The following is a 17,260-nucleotide window of genomic DNA, read 5'->3' as shown; positions in this document are numbered from 1 at the left end:
ACATGGCATGTACAACGTGGGCTCAGTCAGTGTCCTTCTTTTCTGTCACGCAGCCACAAGAGTCAACCTGCCACCCACGGCCGTTGCTTCTCCCGAGAGACAAGAGCTCACTCTGCCTTTGACGTCAGCCCTCATTGATGGCAGCCGTGGGTATCCTGCCAAATTTTAGGGGTGTTTGCCCTGCGTCCTGTGAGATGTAATGGGTGTTCTCTGTCAAGGCTGAGAGGACCTAGGGGCTAATACATTGATAGATGGATCCCTCCCTCTTCAGTCTCATATCTCAAAGTTCTTCAGTTCCTTCAGCACAACTTCTCTGTCTTATCCCGAATTTCCCTTCATTTATGTCTCATTTGTCTATGAGAAAGTTCTTTAGGGCCTAACTATTTGATTAGAACTAAAGCACTTATTAAAGAATCTCCTTTCCATGCAGTATATATGATGAGCAGTTGGAAATTTCTTTTCACAAATATTAGAAGGGTTGCCTTCATGAGGGTGGGTGATGTTTTGTTCATCTAATTCAGAGTTCATTCCTTCTATAAGAGTGCATGTGGAAAGGGCCCCAGTGGAACTGCCTGGGTCCAGGCGAGTGAGAATAAGTCGAAAACATACCCTGTGTTTGACAACATACTCAGAACACGTCCAACAATACCAGAGTAACCAGTATTTGCATTGATGTCCACTGAATCACGAATCTAAGACAAAATCCTGTAGAGTGAAGAATGCTGCCTCTTTTTGCAAGTCTGCAAATATACAAAAATCACATTGACATGATCATTTGCATCTATTGAAATATAAATGTCTACATCACTCCCTTAACAGTGTGAAAATAAAGCATATTTTATTTATTTATTGTCGTAATCACAGAAGGCATATTTTAAATGACAGTGTTTACACGAGACGATGCATTGCATCGTGATTCCTCTAATCAGTGTGGCTTAGTTACAGGAAACTGCTCAGGATTATTAATCTGTCACATGAAATTTTCTTTCCTTAAATGAATTAGATGAAACTGGCTTTCTTCCAGGTCTAAATTTCTATGATTCTATGTAGCACATTTTGTTTGCTCTCTTTTAAATTAGAAATGAGAAGATTTCACGTATGGTACTGCTTTTCCCTGGATTTATACTTAATGATGAGGGTAGTAAAAGGTATTTTGTAAATATGTATAAGCATCTCTTAATTCTTGATGAATCTACCAGTTCAGGTACCTATTTAAAGCCTCAGTAAGGTATCTTGTGCTGTGGCTGAGGTGAGTTTTTTAAAAAGCAAGAGTGCCTGTCACTGTGCTTTTTAAATCAACAGCTAAGTGGAAACACCCTCACTCAAATCTGGTGGAAATTCAGGAGGAAAATTGTGATGATAATTTAGGAAGAAGAAGAAATCCTTCCTTCTAATACACAATATATATCCATTGAGAACTATGCAATTAGAATTTCGTACAAAAACAAATTTAAGTATGCAATAATATGAATGACCAAATTTATGTTTTAATATTCTTGCATATTAGTGTTCATTTATTTTTTAATCTTTCTAGAAAGTACAGATGATACTAAAATAGTGAGCTATCACTGGGAGGAAATTACCGGGCCCTTCCTCGAAGAGAAGACCTCGGCTGACTCCCCCATCTTACATTTGTCGAATCTTGTTCCTGGAAACTATACCTTCAGGCAAGTGGGTTTCCCACCTTTACTGTGCCTTCTAGCACTGATGTTTTGACTATTTCCTTAAACTGATGCCTGTGGAACACTGTGCTTCTTTTCATTTCGATCAAGAGGCAGGGCGGGTTTGGTTTCCCTGGGTGTTTTGGTTGGCAGCCACTTTAGACTCTGACAGCCTCTTCAGTAAAATAAATTAATAAATACAATATTATTTAAATGTATTGATTAACTACTAATCAATTAATAACTTATCTATTGATATAAATTAAATAAGTATATAAATATAAAATAATGTAAAGATAAATATAAACGCTTCTTTATTGGAAACCTTTGGCTTTGGTTGTCAGGAATAGTTTGGGATGGCATCTTTTTGCTGTGTTGAGTTATGTGAAAGAAAATTTGTATCTTCAGAGTCAAAGGCAGAGTTACATGATCTGTCTTAATCTTACTTTTTACAACTCTTAAAAGTATAACAGAAGTGTAATAAACTGTACATACGTAAAGTATAAAATTTGGTGAGTTTTGACGTGCCTGTCAGGCCATTGTCACAATCAAGATAATAAACATTTCCATCCTCCCCCGAAGTTTTCTCAAGCCCCTTTGGAATCCTTCCCTCCCTCCACTCCTGTCTTTGGGCAACCATGACCTGCTTTCTGCCACCTTAAATTACCTTCCACTTTCTAGAATTTCATATAAATGGAATTGTACAGTAAGCGCTCCTTTTTTGCCTGGCTTCTTTCACTCAGAAAATGATTTTGAGATTCATCCATTCTGTTTGTATCAATGGTTTGTCCCCTTTTGTTGCTGAGTACTATTCCAGTGCACGGATGGACCACGGTTTATTTAGCCTTTCACCTAGTAAGGGCATTGGATTGTTTATAGCTTTGAACTATTACAAGTAAAGCTGCCATGAATGTTTGTGTAAAAGTCTGTGTGGACATAGATTTTCATTTTGGTGGGGCAAATACCCGAGTGGGAAGGCTAGGTTCTATGGTGAGTTTATGTTTAACATTTTAAGAAATTGCCAAACTCTTTCCCAAAGAGGGTGTATTATTTTACATTCCCACCTGCAGTGGATGAGACTTCCAGTCTCCACATCCTCACCAACACTTGGTGTAATCATTTGTTTAAATTTTATCTAATTTGATGAGTGGTGGTATCTCATTATGGTTTTAATGTGCATCTCCCTGCTGAGTAATGACATTAAGCATATTTTCAGATGCCTATTGGTCATTCATTTAACTTTTGTGACATCTCTGTTCAGATCTTTTTCCTGTTTTAAGAATTACTTTGTCTTATTTAGTTATAAGATTTTTATACATTCTGAAACAAGTTCTTTATTTTATATACATGTAGTCTTTCCTCTCAGTATATGAGTTTGTTTTTGTTCTCTTAATGGTATCTTTTAAAGAGCAAGTTTTAAATTTTGATTGTCTAATTTATCAATAATTTTCTTTTATGTTTCATGCTTTTTGTATTCTATGTAAGTAAACTTTGTTTATCCCAAGATTGCAAAGATCGTGTTTTTCTTCCAGATGTTTTATAGTTCTAGGTTTTGTATTTAGATCTGTGATCTCTTTTGAATTATTTTTATGTATTGTGTAAGATTTCTGCAGTCAAATGCTCTACCCCTGAGCTATACCCCCTAAGATTTCTGAATGGTAAATCAACCTTGCATTCATGAGATAAAACCTGTGTGATCATGATATCCTTTTTATATGTAATGGGATACAACTTGATAATATTTTTATAAGAATTTTCACGTCTATCTTCATAAAAGATTTGACCTATGATCCCCCTCCCCTCTCTTTTTCTCAACGTCTTTGTTAAGTTTTGGTATGAGGATTATATTGGCCTAATAACACAAGTTGTCTAGTGATCCATCCTTCTTTATTTTCTGAAATATTTGTGAACAGCTAGTCATATTTCTTCCTTGAATGTTTGATGTAACTCACCAGTAAATTCATCTGGGCCTGGAATTTTCTTTTTGGAAAAGTTTTTGATAACAAATTCAATTTCTTTAACAGATGTAAGGCTTTCATTTTTTAAAAATAAATGTAAGTCTAATAGATGTTAGACTTTCTGTTTTTTTCCTGTGTCATTTTTTGGTAAATTGTATTTTTCAAGAAATTTGTTCATTCTGTCTAAATTGTCAAATTTGTTGTTGTAAAGTTGTTCATGATACATTCATATTATCCTTTCATGTCTGTAGGATCTGTGGTGATAACCCTTCATTGATTTCTGGTATTAGTGATTTGTGTTCTCTTTTTCTCTTGGTCAGTCTAATTAAGGGGTTTGTTAATTTTATCTTGTTAAAGAACCAGAACTAGAGCTGTGTCAATTTTGTTTGTTTTCTAATTTGTTCTTTTCTTCTCTTATCTTTATTATTTCTTTATTTCTGTTTACTTTTGCTTTACTTTGTTCTTCTTCTTCTAACTTCTTAGAGTAGAATCATATTAGATCTTCTTAAAAGCTTATGAAGCTTTTAAAGCTGTAATTTTCTGCTAATTACTGCTTAACTACATCTCACACACTTTGGATGTTATATTTTTAAGATCTTGTATACTGTTTTAAGAATCTGATGATTTGGGGGAAGGAGCCCATCCATATATATTTATGAATGCTCTGAATCTGGCTAGGTTAATAAACTCTCAAGCATCTGCTGAATTCATCTTTGACTGAAAAGTCCACAGAGGTGCTCTAGAATGCTTTGGATTTTACACATGCTGTAAAAACTTCTGTTTTGGTTCATACAGTTGGAAGTAATCAGTAAGCAGCCTTCTCAGATTGGCTTCTTTCACTTAGTAATAACGCATTTAAAAATGCCTCCATGTCTTTTCATGGTTTGATAGTGCATTTCTTCATAGTACTGAGTAATATTCTATTGTCTGCATGTACCACAGTTTATCCATTTATCTACCAAAGGACATCTTGGTTGCTTCCAAATTTTGGCAATTGTAAATATTGCTGTCAAAAGCATTCATATGCAGATTTTTGTGTGAACATAAGTTTCAACCCTTTTGGGTAAATAGCACAGAGCATGATTGTTGATTGTATGGTAAGAGTGTGTTTAGTTTTGTAAGAAACTGCCAAGCTGTCTTCTAAAGTGTCTGTAGGGGCAGGGCTTCAAAGTGGCAGACCAGAAGGACGTGGCGCTTACCCTCTCTCACAAACACATCTGAGTGGCTGTACCATTTTGCATTTCTACCAGCAATGGATGTGAGTTTCTGTTGCTCTACATCCTGGCCAGCATTTGGTGTTGTCACTGTGCCAGATTTTGGGTATTCTAATAGGTGTGTAGTGGTATTTCAGTGTTGTTTTAATTTTGTTTCCTTGATGACATAGTGTAGAGCGTCCTTTCATATGCTTATTTGCTATCTGTCTATCTTCTTTACCGAGGTGTCAGTGTTTGTTTTTAGTTTACCACCTTGGCATCCATAGGTTGACACAGAAGAAATACAGGTCTCAAGAAACAAGTATTATCTTTTTATGATAAGAATAATGCACATTTTCCATAAAAATAAAATATAATATATCTATAAGCAGAAAGAAGGAAACTAAATACCTTCCACTACCTAGAAATAAACACCCTTGCCAATATAGTATTTTTGTGTATGGTCTTTTTCTATACAGACATAAACATAAAACTTTTTTTCTTAACTTGGATCAAAATATGTAAGATGTTTTACAAGCTATGTTCTATATTTTCTTCTAATATTTAAAAATGTTGTCTTTCACATTTAAATGTTATCCATCTAGAATTGATGATATATCCATTGTCCAGTACTAGTTACTGTATAGCCAGTTGCCCCAGTACTAGTTATTGTCTAGTCTGTCCTTTCCCAAGCTGTAGGACCACATCCCTCCTACATCACATTTTCATGTATGGGTGGATCTGTTCTTAGATTCCCCATGAACATTCCTGTCATTCAATGTTCTGCAGCATCACATTTGATGCTGTGCTGATACATTGTAGATAATTAATTTAACCCCATTATTCAGTGTTTGGGTGAACATTCTTACAGTTAAATTTTGGAGTGCAAGTAAAATGTCTGGGTCAGAGGCCTGTGTGTTTTTAAGGAATTTGATGTATGTTGCCAGATGATTGTCTGCTTCTTATCTGAGGGCTTTGTTTAGGTACACTTGTGGGAACGGAGTATGTGGGACAGTGGCCCAGAATTCATGGGTCCCCGTACATGTGCATTACCTATAAATAAGGCCTGTGTTCCTTCCAGAGCTTCATTCTCCTATTCACACCTGTTGAACATTCATCACTGCTCTGAGCTAACATTTTTATCCCAGAAGGATGAAGTGACCATATTTTACTGATCCAGTTGCTGCCTCACCAGTGAGTTTACTACAGGAGGGTCAGGGCAGCTCTCTCTTTGTTGTGTGTGTTGGTTGAGTATTGTTTGCATTTGAAAATGCTTAATCCTAAAATTGCTTTGCAGGACTGTCCTGAAACCATAATTATATTAAGTCCTCTAGAAAAGAATGAGAAAATTCAAAAGCTTTGGAGCTGAAGATTCATGAGTGATTTGCTGTCTCCACACGCTCAGGCCTGAAGGCAGGTCTTAAAGCTGATACATTCTGAGTCTCAGATAGTAGAGAGAGGCCTCTGTGTTGGCTGAAGGATGATTTCTTCATCCGGCATCAGAAACCCATACAAAATTAAACTCTGTCATGTGAACATATTACTAGCGAAAAATGAAGTAAATCAACAGCAACATAGAATTTAAAATATATCCTCAAGTCTCTGTGCTTTTCTCTGCTTCATCCTCTGATTTCTATTTGCACCTGCTCTGAGTTTTTATGAGAAATGTATCGTGGGCAGACTAAATCAGCCATTTGCCTTAAGATTTGGCACATTCTTTAAAATTTTTTTTTACATTTTTAAAAATTGAAATATAGTCAGTTTACAATTTTGTGTCAGTTTCTAGTGTACAGCATAATGTTTTAGTCATACATATACATATATATTCCTTTTCATATTCTTTTTCATTATAGGTTACTACAAGATATTGAATATAGTTGCCTGTGCTATACAATATGAACTTGTTGTCTATCTATTTTATGTATAGTAGTTAGTATCTGCAAGTCCCAAACTCCCAATTTATCCCTTCCCACCCCCTTTTCCCCTCTGGTAACCATAAGTTTGTTTTCTATGTCTGTGAGTCTGTTTCTGTTTTGTAAATAAGTTCATTTTTTAGATTCCACATATAAGTTATATCATATGGTATTTTTCTTTCTCTTTCTGGCTTACTTCACTTAGTATGATGACCTCCAGGTCCATCCATGTTCCTGCAAATGGTATTATTTCATTCTTTTTTATGGCTGAGTAATAGTCCATTGTGTATATATACCACAACTTCTTTATCCAGTCATCTGTTGATGGACATTTAGGGTGTTTCCATCTAGACTTGGCATATTCTTGCAGCATAATAGCTTCCTCTCCTTGTTGTAGGTTGACTGTTACAGACTCAGATGGAGCCACTAACTCTACAACGGCAGCCCTAGTAGTCAACAGTGCTGTGGACCATCCACCAGTTGCCAACGCGGGACCAAATCAGACTATAACTTTGCCTCAAAACTCCATCACTTTGAATGGAAACCAGAGCAGTGATGATCACCAGATTGTCCTCTATGAGTGGTCCCGAGGCCCTGGGAGTGAGAGTAAAGAGGTGACCATGCAGGTAAGTTCTCTGTCCTGCCTTCAGACATTTATTTGTCTGCCTGTCCATCTGTCCTTGCATTCATTCATCCACCCATCCATCCATCCATCCATCAATCCATCCTTTGTTTGGTCTGTCTGTCTGTCTGTCTATCTATCTATCTATCTATCTAAAATATTGGTGTGAAGGGGCACTTAAATTCAGAAAATATAAGTTTATAAAATTGTCTTATATATTACAACCATTAGAAGAGTAGCTAACTCACAAATCTTCCAAGTTCATATCACTTCCCACTCTATGGAAAGCCCAGAATAGCAATTAAGTAGGTCCTGTGTTGACAACTTGAACTTGAGGTTAGTTTGGGAAAAGTCTGACCCAACATTTGCTATAGAAATATTATTTTTGATACTACTCAGCCATAAAAACCGACAACATAATGCCATTTGCAGCAACATGGATGCTCCTGGAGAATGTCATTCTAAGTGAAGTAAGCCAGAAAGAGAAAGAAAAATACCATATGAGATCACTCATATGTGGAATCTAAAAAACAAACAAACAAAAACAAAGCGTAAATACAGGACAGAAATAGACTCACAGACAGAGAATACAGACTTGTGGTTACCAGGGTGGTGGAGGGTGGGAAGGGAAAGACTGGGATTTCAAAATTGTAGAATAGATAAACAAGATTACACTGTATAGCACAGGGAAATATACATAAAATGTTATGATAACTCACAGAGAAAAAAATGTGACGATGAGTGTGTATATGTACATGAACGACTGAAAAATTGTGCTGAACACTGGAATTTGACACAACAGTGTAAAATGATTATAAATCAATAAAAAATGTTAAAAAAAGAAATATTATTTTTGTATTAAGAAAAACCTTAAAAATAACCTAATCTAAACCTCATTATCAGAAAAATTCCTTTTTATTTTGTTTGTCCTATGTTTAGAAACTTCATGTTACCTTTTCTGGATTCTGTGATCTCTTGTTCATATCTTTTTGTGTTTACCTTTTGATTTGTTCAAATCTCTAATATATTTGTTTAAAGACAGAATAACCTTGAAACTTTGCTGGGTGTGCTTGCGTGCGTGAGTGTGTGTGAGCTGCCTGCTTCTTCTTTTGGTGATGGCCAGAACTATTTTTTTCTGTCGCTAACCAGCTTAGGTATCTTTGAAGTCATGTTGTTATTTAGGAGTTTAATGGAAAAAATATAGTACCTTATGTTGCCACCTTCCTCAGTTCCTTCAAGCTCCATCTCACCAGTCCAAGACAATTTCTTACTAGTATTTGTGATGAAGTCAGACATTTCATGGAAACTGACCTACTTTACTCTTGATATTTCTGGAAAGTACTTTGCAATTGGGATGAATTAAAAATGACTGATTGGGTTCATGGAACTTAAAAGAGCCATGAGTCCTCCAGATAGCCTTGGAGAGCACTTGGCATAGTGGCCATCTCTACTTAAGGGTTGTGGCAGGTGTGGTGTTCGCTTTTGTTGGGTTAAGAATTCTGGCAATATAGTGAAAAATCAAACAACATGGAGAAATCTCCAAAAACAAAATGTTAGATAAAAAAGCAAGTTATAAAAAGATCATACTAAATGACACTATGCATGTGAAGTTTAAAAAACGTGCCAAACAATGCTGTATATTTTAGTGTAAAAAAAAAAAGAATTCTGATTTAGAGGGATTTGTTTACAAAACAAGAAGATAGGATATTTTGTCTTTCCTCAATTAAAAAATATTCCAAATTATCTTTCACTTAATTGTTGAGAATTATGTGCTCAGAGTTAATGCCCCAGTACCTCCATGCCTGATGAACATGTATCCAGAGGAGGTCACTGGTCCAGAAACACAGAGCTAGCCTCCCTACTCTCCACACCTGCCACCTGCTGCAGACACTCAAAGATTATTCACAGTAACAGTATTACTGCCTTGCAGTTGATAGATTCAGATGTCAAAAAGGGTGATGCTTTTTATTCACTGGGATGCTCACAAAGATCAGCTCTTAAATTGGTCTAAAAATTGTGAAGGCAAGCAGCAGAGGCTAAGCTCTGGACTAGGGAAGGTCATTGAAGCCTGTGCCACTACCTGAATCATTTGGCTGTTTTGGAGGGGTGCTCAGTGAGTTAGTCTGCTCAGTTCCCGTTTGCCACAAGGTTCCTTTTTATTGTGTGCATAAGCAGTCACGTAACCATATTAATTTTTGAGGCAAGTACTAGGAAATTATACCTTCTCCATAGAGCACTTCAGGGAAAAAGTACTTTGCTTATTTAGTCAAAGTAGGGAAAAGGACTTTTTTTAATACATTCTTAAAAGAATGCATTTCATATTTCAGAAGTTCCCCTTGTGATAACACAACTGATTTTCTATCAATTTTCCCATTAAAACTTAAAAAAAAGAACATGCAGATATATTTATCTTTAGGAATCTTGGAATCAGTTAAAGTAAATATAATAGAGCTTAAAATTAAAAATCCTTTTCATGATGGCATGAGCTGCAAACATAAGCAATAATTGAAAATATTACCAATACCACAGCAGCAATAAAATGAAAGGGTATTAATCTGAAGGCAACGAGTAGTTAACCACTATATACTCAACTGAAAAAAATGCCTTATTGAAAAGTTTTATTGTCCTGGTATTTAAAAAATTTATTCTACAGCAAGGACATACTGTATAGCACAGGGAACTATATTCAATATCTTGTAATAACCTATAATGGAAAAGAATCTGAAAAAGAATATATATGTACAGCTGAACCACTTGGCTGTGCACCTGAAACATTGTCAGGTCAACTGTACTTCAATAAAAATTTATAAAAAGAAATACATTGTCAAATCAACTATGCTTCAAAAAAATTAAAAAAAAGAAATACATGCAAAAAATGAAAAATTCAATTCAAAAGATAACAATAAATGGAGAAAAATAACAAAAAATATTTTTGATTATAAAAGTAAAACAAATTTACTTCCTGTGGTTAAAAAAAAACACCTCAAATTCTGATAAAGTGAAAGTGCACCTTGACCTCATCCAAGCTCCATTATTTGAGATAATTACTTTTATGAGTTTAATGTGTGTACATCCAGAACTTTTCTGTGTTTGTATATGTGCATATGTGCATGTAGCAATATCAACCATACTGTATTTGTTGTTTCACTTTCTTTTTTTTGCTTCATAATGTGTCTTTGACATCTGTCCACTTTATTATTTATAAATCTACTTTATTATTTTAAATGTCTTTCTTTTTCATAGTGTATCATGCTGGGTTTGGTTATTCCCTTGTTGATGATCATTTAGATTGTTTCCTTTTTTTTTCTTTTTTTTTTTTGCTGTTATAAGCAATGCCTCAGTTAGCATCTGTGGGTGAGTCTCCATAATTAAGCACATAGCCACATCTCTAGTGTAGACACTAAGAAGTGGAAATGCTGGGTTGAAAAGTGTCTTCATTTAACACCTGAATGATACCATATGGTATCACTTGAATGTGGAATCTTAAAAAATGACATAAATGAACTTATTTACAAAATAGAAACAGACTCACAGACACAGAAAACACACCTACAGCTGTTGGTGGGGAATGAGGTGGGAAGGGATAAATTGGGAGTTCAGGATTTGCAGATACTAACTACTATATATAAAATAGATAGACAACAGGTTCCTACCACAGAGCACAGGGAACTATATTCAATACCTGGTAATAACCTATAGTGGAATAGAACATGAAGAGGAATATATGTATAAATGTATAACTGAATCACTATGCTGTACACCAGAAACTAACACAACATTGTAAATTGAAGGAAAAAAACCCCAAAAACATTTGAATGGATCTTGCTATATTGGCTTCTAACAATGCTATATTAATTTATATTCCTTCAATAGTGTCTGAGGGTATCCAGTGGACTTTAGATCCCATTTTCCTGGGACATATACATTTTTTAAAAGCAGGATCTCCCTACTTAGTAAAAAGCATTAGTTTTCCATTATGCCATACTAATTACTCGTGCTGCTGTAATATTATTTCTTGTTCATTTTTGTATTTGCCATTACTTAGGGAGTAGAGACACCATACCTTCATTTGTCATCACTGGAGGCAGGAGACTATACATTTCAGCTGATGGTGACAGATTCTTCAAGGCAACAATCCACAGCTGTGGTCACTGTGACTGTCCAGCCTGGTAGGTGAGATGGGAAAGGGGTTTGGCCCCAGAGATTAAAGCAGAAATGATGCCTGGGCTTCTGGGCTTTAGACAAGCCAGATTTGGTGCAAATTCTCTAAGTCTTTGAACTATTAAGAAATCAGGGCTGCAGAAGCTGAATCTTAATATGAAGCCAGTTTTCTCTGTGGTTCTGAATTATGTCCTGTGTCTCTAAATCATGGCACGAGGGACAGAGTGAGAGCCATCCCCAGAGTCATTCTGGGCTCCGATGCCGCGTTCCGCTCTGCTGCAAAGCTCGAGGGCATTCTTGAAGAGACTGGTGGTTATGTGCGGCTTGATACTCAGATGGCCTGTGTCCAGACACTGGGGAGTTGATACAATTCCACTCCCTGACTTTTGAGGTCTTTTAAAGAACCCAAAGATGTACATATTAGGGAACAGTATTTCTTGCTGTCTGTATCCCCAGTCTCAAACTCAGAATATTTAACTCCTGGGTCAGCTGGGAGACTGCAGTGTTTCACCCCAGGATTCCCAGAGGACATGGTACACTCTAGTAGCTGCCTGATCTGAACATGAGTAATTGGCTTAAATCAAGAAATCAGGGGATGGCAGACTTAATGCAAGGAGATGCTTCTTCATGCCGTTTCTGTATTCTAGAAGACAACAGGCCTCCAGTGGCGGTGGCCGGCCCGGATGAGGAGCTGGTCTTCCCAGTGGAGCGCACAACCCTGGATGGGAGCAGGAGCAGTGATGACCACGGCATTGTTTTCTACCACTGGGAGCATGTCAGGTAGTCAGCCCGTCTCATCACTGGGTGCTGGTTCACGCCCTGGCTGAGTGTTAATATTACCCCTTCCCTGGAGGGTCTAAATCAAACCATCACCTTGAGATTGTTCAGGAGTCAGAATTTAAGCAAGTTTCTAGAACTGGCCGGACACTGTTGATTGAAGACTACATCAGGTGTGGATGGACAAGTTGGGCATTCCTGACAGTGGAGGGAGGTGGAGCCTGGGGCAGGTGGACAGGGCAGTCTTGGTGTGAGGTAGGCTTCATGACAGAAGAGGTTCAGAAGAACCTGCTGTGGTCCTCGCGCAACCCGTCTACACTCATTCAAACCATCTGCAGTGACTGTAGACAACAGAAGTGCAGAATTCAAGGGGTACCTGTATCCTCTAACATTTTCTATGCGTTACATCCTTAATCTCATAGAATCCTAGATCAGTTTTTAAGAGGTAAATAATAATATTATTCCCATCTTAAAGGTGAAGAGACTGAGACTTGCAGAGATGGGTGAGATCACTGGGCCTACGGTTGCCCATGTAGTAAGAGCAGGGCTGGGGCTCCACCCTGGGCCTCTCTGCCTACAGAGCCCACGATCTTCATGACTACACTGTAATTCCTCTCTCCAGTTACCTGGCTCATTCTCGCCTCTTCCAAGGTCTCCCGAAAGACAGCAGAGGATTTCAGCTGATTTTATTCAAAGAAGAAATAGGAGTAGTTTCTAAGATTTCATTTTCTAAGAACAGATCGGTTCATTGACAGCTCAATTTGAAAAAACAAAGACAAAAAATCCCCAAATTCTCTTCCCAGGAATCCAGCAGCCTCTGTCTGAAATAGGCTTTAGCTTGTGACTCTTACACGGAACTAGAGAATATAAATGAATTAAAAGTGATCTAAAAAAAAAGTGATCTTAGAATTCTCTAGATGGTATATATCATTGCTGCGAAAAGAAGCATTATAAGGACACAAACAACATACCTGCCGGCAGCAGAATCCCACACCTCCTGCCTTTTGTCAATGACTGTCCTGTTTCATAGAGGCCCCAGCACGGTGGAGATGGAGAACGTGGACAAAGCTATAGCCACTGTAAGCGGTCTTCAGGTGGGTACCTACCACTTCCGTTTAACAGTGAAAGACCAGCAGGGACTGAGCAGCACGACCACCCTCACCGTGGCCGTGAAGAAGGGTGAGTCAGGGCAGAGGGCGGGTGGATCTGCCGGTGGAGGGAGCCGGGATCGCTGCTGCTTTCCAGACTGATAGACCCTAAGCCAGGCCAGTGATTATCTGAAAATGTTAGTGTTAGGTTATCGGTTCACAGCAGGTGCCCATCTCTGCTTGGCCGAGAAAAGGCTACTCTTCTTCTGCCCCCGTTAGCTATCTTCCAGTCTCCCTCTGTGAGCAAACAGTGCTTCCTTTTGTTTGTGGAGTGTACCTTCTAATGGCTTCATTCTCCTTTGACCACTGGCAACTCAAGCCCCATGTCCAAGTGACACCATGATGCTTTGCTTTCTCTCTTCCTTGGAAATCTCAGAGCAGAGATGTTTTCAAGTTCTGTGTTGTTTCTTAATGTGAAATGTAGGGTCTAGTCTTTTGCCATCTTGGTTTAGGTACTGATGTCTTTGCTGGTCCTTTGGGAGAGGCTGAAGCAATTTTTTTTAAACAATTTTCTTGTGGTATAATTTCTGTATTGTAAACTACACATATTTTAGATGTACAATTTGAATTTTGGCAAATATATACACCTATGAATTTTATCAGCAAAGTGACATTGGTTTGAGTTTTTCAAACACTTTATTATGGAAGTTTTCAGCCATATACAAAAGTACAGTGGGCAGCCTTAATGCACCATCATAAACTCATCACCCAGCTTCAACAGTTATCAACATTTACTGGTCTTATTTCATCTATCGAGTTGTGTTTTCTTTTATCTTGGTTGAAGCATTTTAAAGCAAACCCTAGGATCATGTCACCTGAAAGATTTGGATTTTTAAAAAGATAATGATTAATAGGAAGAAAGACCAAAGCAGGAGAATAGCAGGGACTTGCAAGAGTCTAAATGAGGGATGGTACAAGCCCTGTTTGAGGCCAAAATACAGGGAGAAGAGGGGGAAAAAAGAGGAATGAGAAAGACATTTTAGAGCCTAAATTCTCAGGACTTGGTAAAATTCTGACTTCAGCATATGCGTGGATGCTGGCGCAGTTATCTGAACTAAGGTTCATGGGAGAGCAGCGGTAGGTGTAGGGGAGGGGTTACACTCAGATTTGGATCTTTTGAATCAGTGGTGATGGAGTATCTGAGTGAGCTGCCTAGGGGAACATGGTGACCAGAGCTCAAGAGTCTGGGGATGTGTGCATAAAAGGAACTGATTGTCTTAATTTCTGGTTTTGAAGCTAGGTGGGGTTTAGGTATTGTGTTGTTGTTGTTTTTTTTTTTTTTTTTTTTTTATAGAGGGACTTTGGAGCTTACTCAATTTATTGCCCAACTATTTCTAATCTTTCTAGCCTTTCCCCATAACAGCAATGGAATAAAGCCTTCTCAACATCAGATGGTCCCCTGTTGTCCTGAGTCCTCCCCAAAAGGGGGTGGAATGGACAAAATGGACAAACTAGAAAAGGCACCAATTGTCTCTGCGCCAATCTATGGTGTCTTTTCTCAGATTGAAAGTGGCTGGTGACCTATGGGATGTTAATTACTTCCTTGGGTCAATATTTGGTTGTCCTCACCCATTTTCTATTGCTTGACTTATTTTTAGGAGGCATCGGCAAGGGGTCAAATTGAGTCCCAGAACTCCATCGGAACAACTCCATCTGACTTGTAGCATCCTCATCCCCAAATTGGGACTATGTCTTATTATGGTCTCCCCATCACACCCCAGTCTGGCTAGATTCTCTCCAGCCCCTCTCTCCTGAGGCTGTAACATAGAAATGGCTCTTATACTGTTCATTATATTTGACATGCAGTCAGAGTGGTGAAATCTAATTATTTTTTGACACAAGTTCTTTTATTTTACTTAAACAAGCAAGATTTGGCACTACTAGAAACAAAAATATTTCTGGGTCCAGATAGTGTGGACCAGTACAAAATGATCCAGGATGTATTTTAAACCAAGGTATTTTTCCCTATCAGACCCTGGACATAAGTAAGGTCATTATTTCTCTTTTTTAAGAAGAGAAACACTGTAATGATATACAAAATGGCCCAAAAGTACAACTAGCTAAGTGCAAAGAGAGCTTTAAGAAAGTCTATATATTAATTAAAAAAAAAAGTCTATATATTATCTTCTGGATATTTCAGGCTGAAAATAATGCTTTCTGGATATTTTAAGCCTACATATCTGCAAGATAAAATAGTCATAGGTATTTTATGACACACTTTTATCATCAGTGTTTTAAATCAATTTCTTTGCTTTCATTTTTGCTGTATTTGACTTAGAAAATAATAGTCCTCCCAGAGCCCAGGCTGGTGGCAGACATGTTCTTGTGCTTCCCAATAACTCCATTACTTTGGATGGTTCAAGGTCTACTGATGACCAAGGAGTTGTGTCCTATCTGTGGATCCGGGATGGCCAGAGTCCAGCCGCTGGAGTGAGTACTTGAAGAGAACTGCCCCTGGGCCACTTATCATTACGTCTGTGTTGGTTTGCTAGGGCTGCCAGGGCAAAATACCCCAGACTGGGTGGCTTAAACCACAGGCATTTGTGTTCTCCCAGTTCTGGAGGCTGGGAAGCCCAAGTTCAAGGTGCCAGCCTGTTTGGTTCCTGGTGAGGACTCTCTCTTCCTGGCTTGTGTCCTTCTTGCTATGTCCTCACATGGGAGAGAGAGAAGGGGAGAGAGAGAAGGAGAGAGAGAGAAGGGGAGAGAGAGAAGGGGAGAGAGAGAGCTCTTTGGCATCTCTTCTTACAAGGACACTAATCGTATGGGATCAGGACCCCACCCTTATGACCTCATTTAGCCTTAAGTACCTATTTTTCTTTTTTAATGGAGGTACTGGGGATTGAACCCAGGACCTCATGCATGCCAAGCATGTACTCTACCACTGAGCTATTTCGCTTTCCTACCTCTTAACAGACCCTGTCTCAAGTAGAGTAACATTGGAGGTTAGGGCTTTAATGCATGAGGCGACACATTTAAGTCCATACCAGTGTCACTGTTATGACCCCATCTCCCTTTCCATATTCCCTGCTAAGGTTTATGCTTCTAGGTTTCCTCTGGGGGCTAGAGGCAGGAGCCTGCTGTTCGATTTAAACACATCTGAAACATCTGAAGTCCTTTCTGACTGTTTCCCTGCCCAGACTTTGGACAGGGTAGTAAACCATAGCCTGGAGGGACTTTGAGGCCAAGTCTTCTCCTAGGACTCATCCTGCTCCTCAGCTTTCCCGTTGTTCCTATTTTGGTCCAAGGATTCTTTCCTGTCCCTCAACATTGTATCAGAAATGTCAACAGATCAAGGATTGCTGTTCCCATTTCATAAGTATGGAAAGTTAGATGCAGAGATGGAAAGTGACTAGGCAAAGGTCAACTAACTCCTCCTTATGCAAACCAGATAGACCCAGGTTTCTAGCTCCTGGCAGGTATTTTTCCCCATTGGATGACTCTGCCTCTTAGGCTGTAAATTTAGGTACATCTCCATCCCTGCTGTTGCTAAGGACTTGAGAGACGCAAGTTTACTCCTGGAGCTGTACCAAAGGAGTGGTCACAGGGAAAAAACTGAGAATGCTTTACACTTTCTAAGTACCTCTAGAATAAATACTGTTCAACAAGGTGGTAGATTAGCTTCTAAGTGTAATTATAACAACTCCCTGATCAGAGCACTTGTTACCACTGGTTACCTTTGGTTACCACCCTCTTCTGGTAGCAAGTTCTGAGCAGGGGTCTGGGAGATTCTTCTCAAATTCTCTGAGCAGAGATGTGTTGTCCACGGTGTTTGGGGCCTTGGCTGACATGAAGCTGTTCTGTAAGGTTTGCTTATCAACTAATTTGCC

The 17,260-nt window shown here is 38.4% G+C and overlaps 1 protein-coding gene across 6 annotated transcripts in view; it reads left to right on the top strand.

The window, feature by feature from the left end:
* Positions 1-17,260, top strand: part of KIAA0319 (KIAA0319 ortholog) — a 65,802-nt gene that overhangs the window by 31,353 nt on the left and 17,189 nt on the right. For all 6 annotated transcript variants that reach the window (XR_004313475.1, XR_004313474.1, XM_032462589.1 and 3 more), the window contains 7 exons: positions 54-146; positions 1,535-1,667; positions 7,123-7,351; positions 11,393-11,516; positions 12,156-12,288; positions 13,316-13,464; positions 15,712-15,863. Coding sequence is in view for 4 of the 6 variants with exons in the window: in XM_032462589.1 (XP_032318480.1) it covers positions 54-146; positions 1,535-1,667; positions 7,123-7,351; positions 11,393-11,516; positions 12,156-12,288; positions 13,316-13,464; positions 15,712-15,863 (1,013 nt within the window). In the remaining 2 variants the exon portion in view is untranslated. The remainder of the gene's footprint in view (positions 1-53; positions 147-1,534; positions 1,668-7,122; positions 7,352-11,392; positions 11,517-12,155; positions 12,289-13,315; positions 13,465-15,711; positions 15,864-17,260) is intronic.

This window comes from Camelus ferus, chromosome 20 (assembly GCF_009834535.1).
Source record: "Camelus ferus isolate YT-003-E chromosome 20, BCGSAC_Cfer_1.0, whole genome shotgun sequence".
Lineage (NCBI taxonomy): Eukaryota > Metazoa > Chordata > Mammalia > Artiodactyla > Camelidae > Camelus > Camelus ferus.
Note: the sequence above shows the minus strand (reverse complement) of the source record. Positions and strands in the feature narration are given on the sequence as shown.